The 675-nt window shown below is 68.4% G+C and overlaps 1 protein-coding gene across 1 annotated transcript in view; it reads left to right on the plus strand.

The window, feature by feature from the left end:
• Window positions 1-675, plus strand: part of MOV10L1 (Mov10 like RNA helicase 1) — a 72,470-nt gene continuing 71,795 nt past the window's right edge. Inside the window, exon 1 of the mRNA XM_077758052.1 lies at window positions 1-111. Coding sequence (XP_077614178.1) covers window positions 12-111 — 100 coding nt within the window. The 5' untranslated portion in view covers window positions 1-11. The remainder of the gene's footprint in view (window positions 112-675) is intronic.

Here is a 675-nt window from a genome sequence, read left to right on the forward strand (position 1 = left end):
GCGGCAGGGCCATGCTGCGCCTCGCGGCCAAGCTGGTGGCCTTTTTCTGGAGGAGGGCGGATGGCCCCGAGCAGGAGGAGGCCCGGCAGCTGGGGCCCGAGCTCACGGAAGGTGCCTCGCGTGGGAGGGCCCGGGTCCTGGGCGCCCCGGGGAGTCNCTGTGCAGCGTGAGCGCACCCCGAGGGGGCCGCCGCCTTTCGTTCGTTCTCTGCTGCCAGAGCGAAGGCGAGAGCGCGGTGGAGCGAGGCCTCGTGCGCGCTGTGACTTGGGGCCTTGGTCTTCTGCGGGTTGGCGCCGCCTTTAATCGTTCTGGTCTCTGCGTTGAAGTCCTAAGCGCGGCGGGCGGGGCGGGCTTCCTCTTTTCGGTCCTCACTGCCACCTGCAGGTGCGTGTTTGGAAAGGTCTGGAAAGCGCAGTCACAGCTGCCCCAGGTTGTCCTTCCGCAGCCCTGTGTCGTCCTGCTTTCCTCTCTCTCGAGGCGTCCTTCGAGGCCTTCCTGGTCCAGTCGGGACTGTGTCGGGACTCTGGCACACGGTGACCTTGAGCCGACGGGTTCAGGGTGGTGATCGTCCAGTCGCTTTCTCTGGTCTCCGAAGACACGACGTCCTCCCGAGAGGAGCCCGAGGCCGCCGCCGCGTTGGGAGTCAGGGCAGCGCGCCGCGAGCAGCGCCCGCTC

Source organism: Crocuta crocuta, unplaced genomic scaffold (genome assembly GCF_008692635.1).
Source record: "Crocuta crocuta isolate KB4526 unplaced genomic scaffold, BGI_CrCroc_1.0 scaffold143, whole genome shotgun sequence".
Classification (NCBI taxonomy): Eukaryota; Metazoa; Chordata; class Mammalia; order Carnivora; family Hyaenidae; genus Crocuta; species Crocuta crocuta.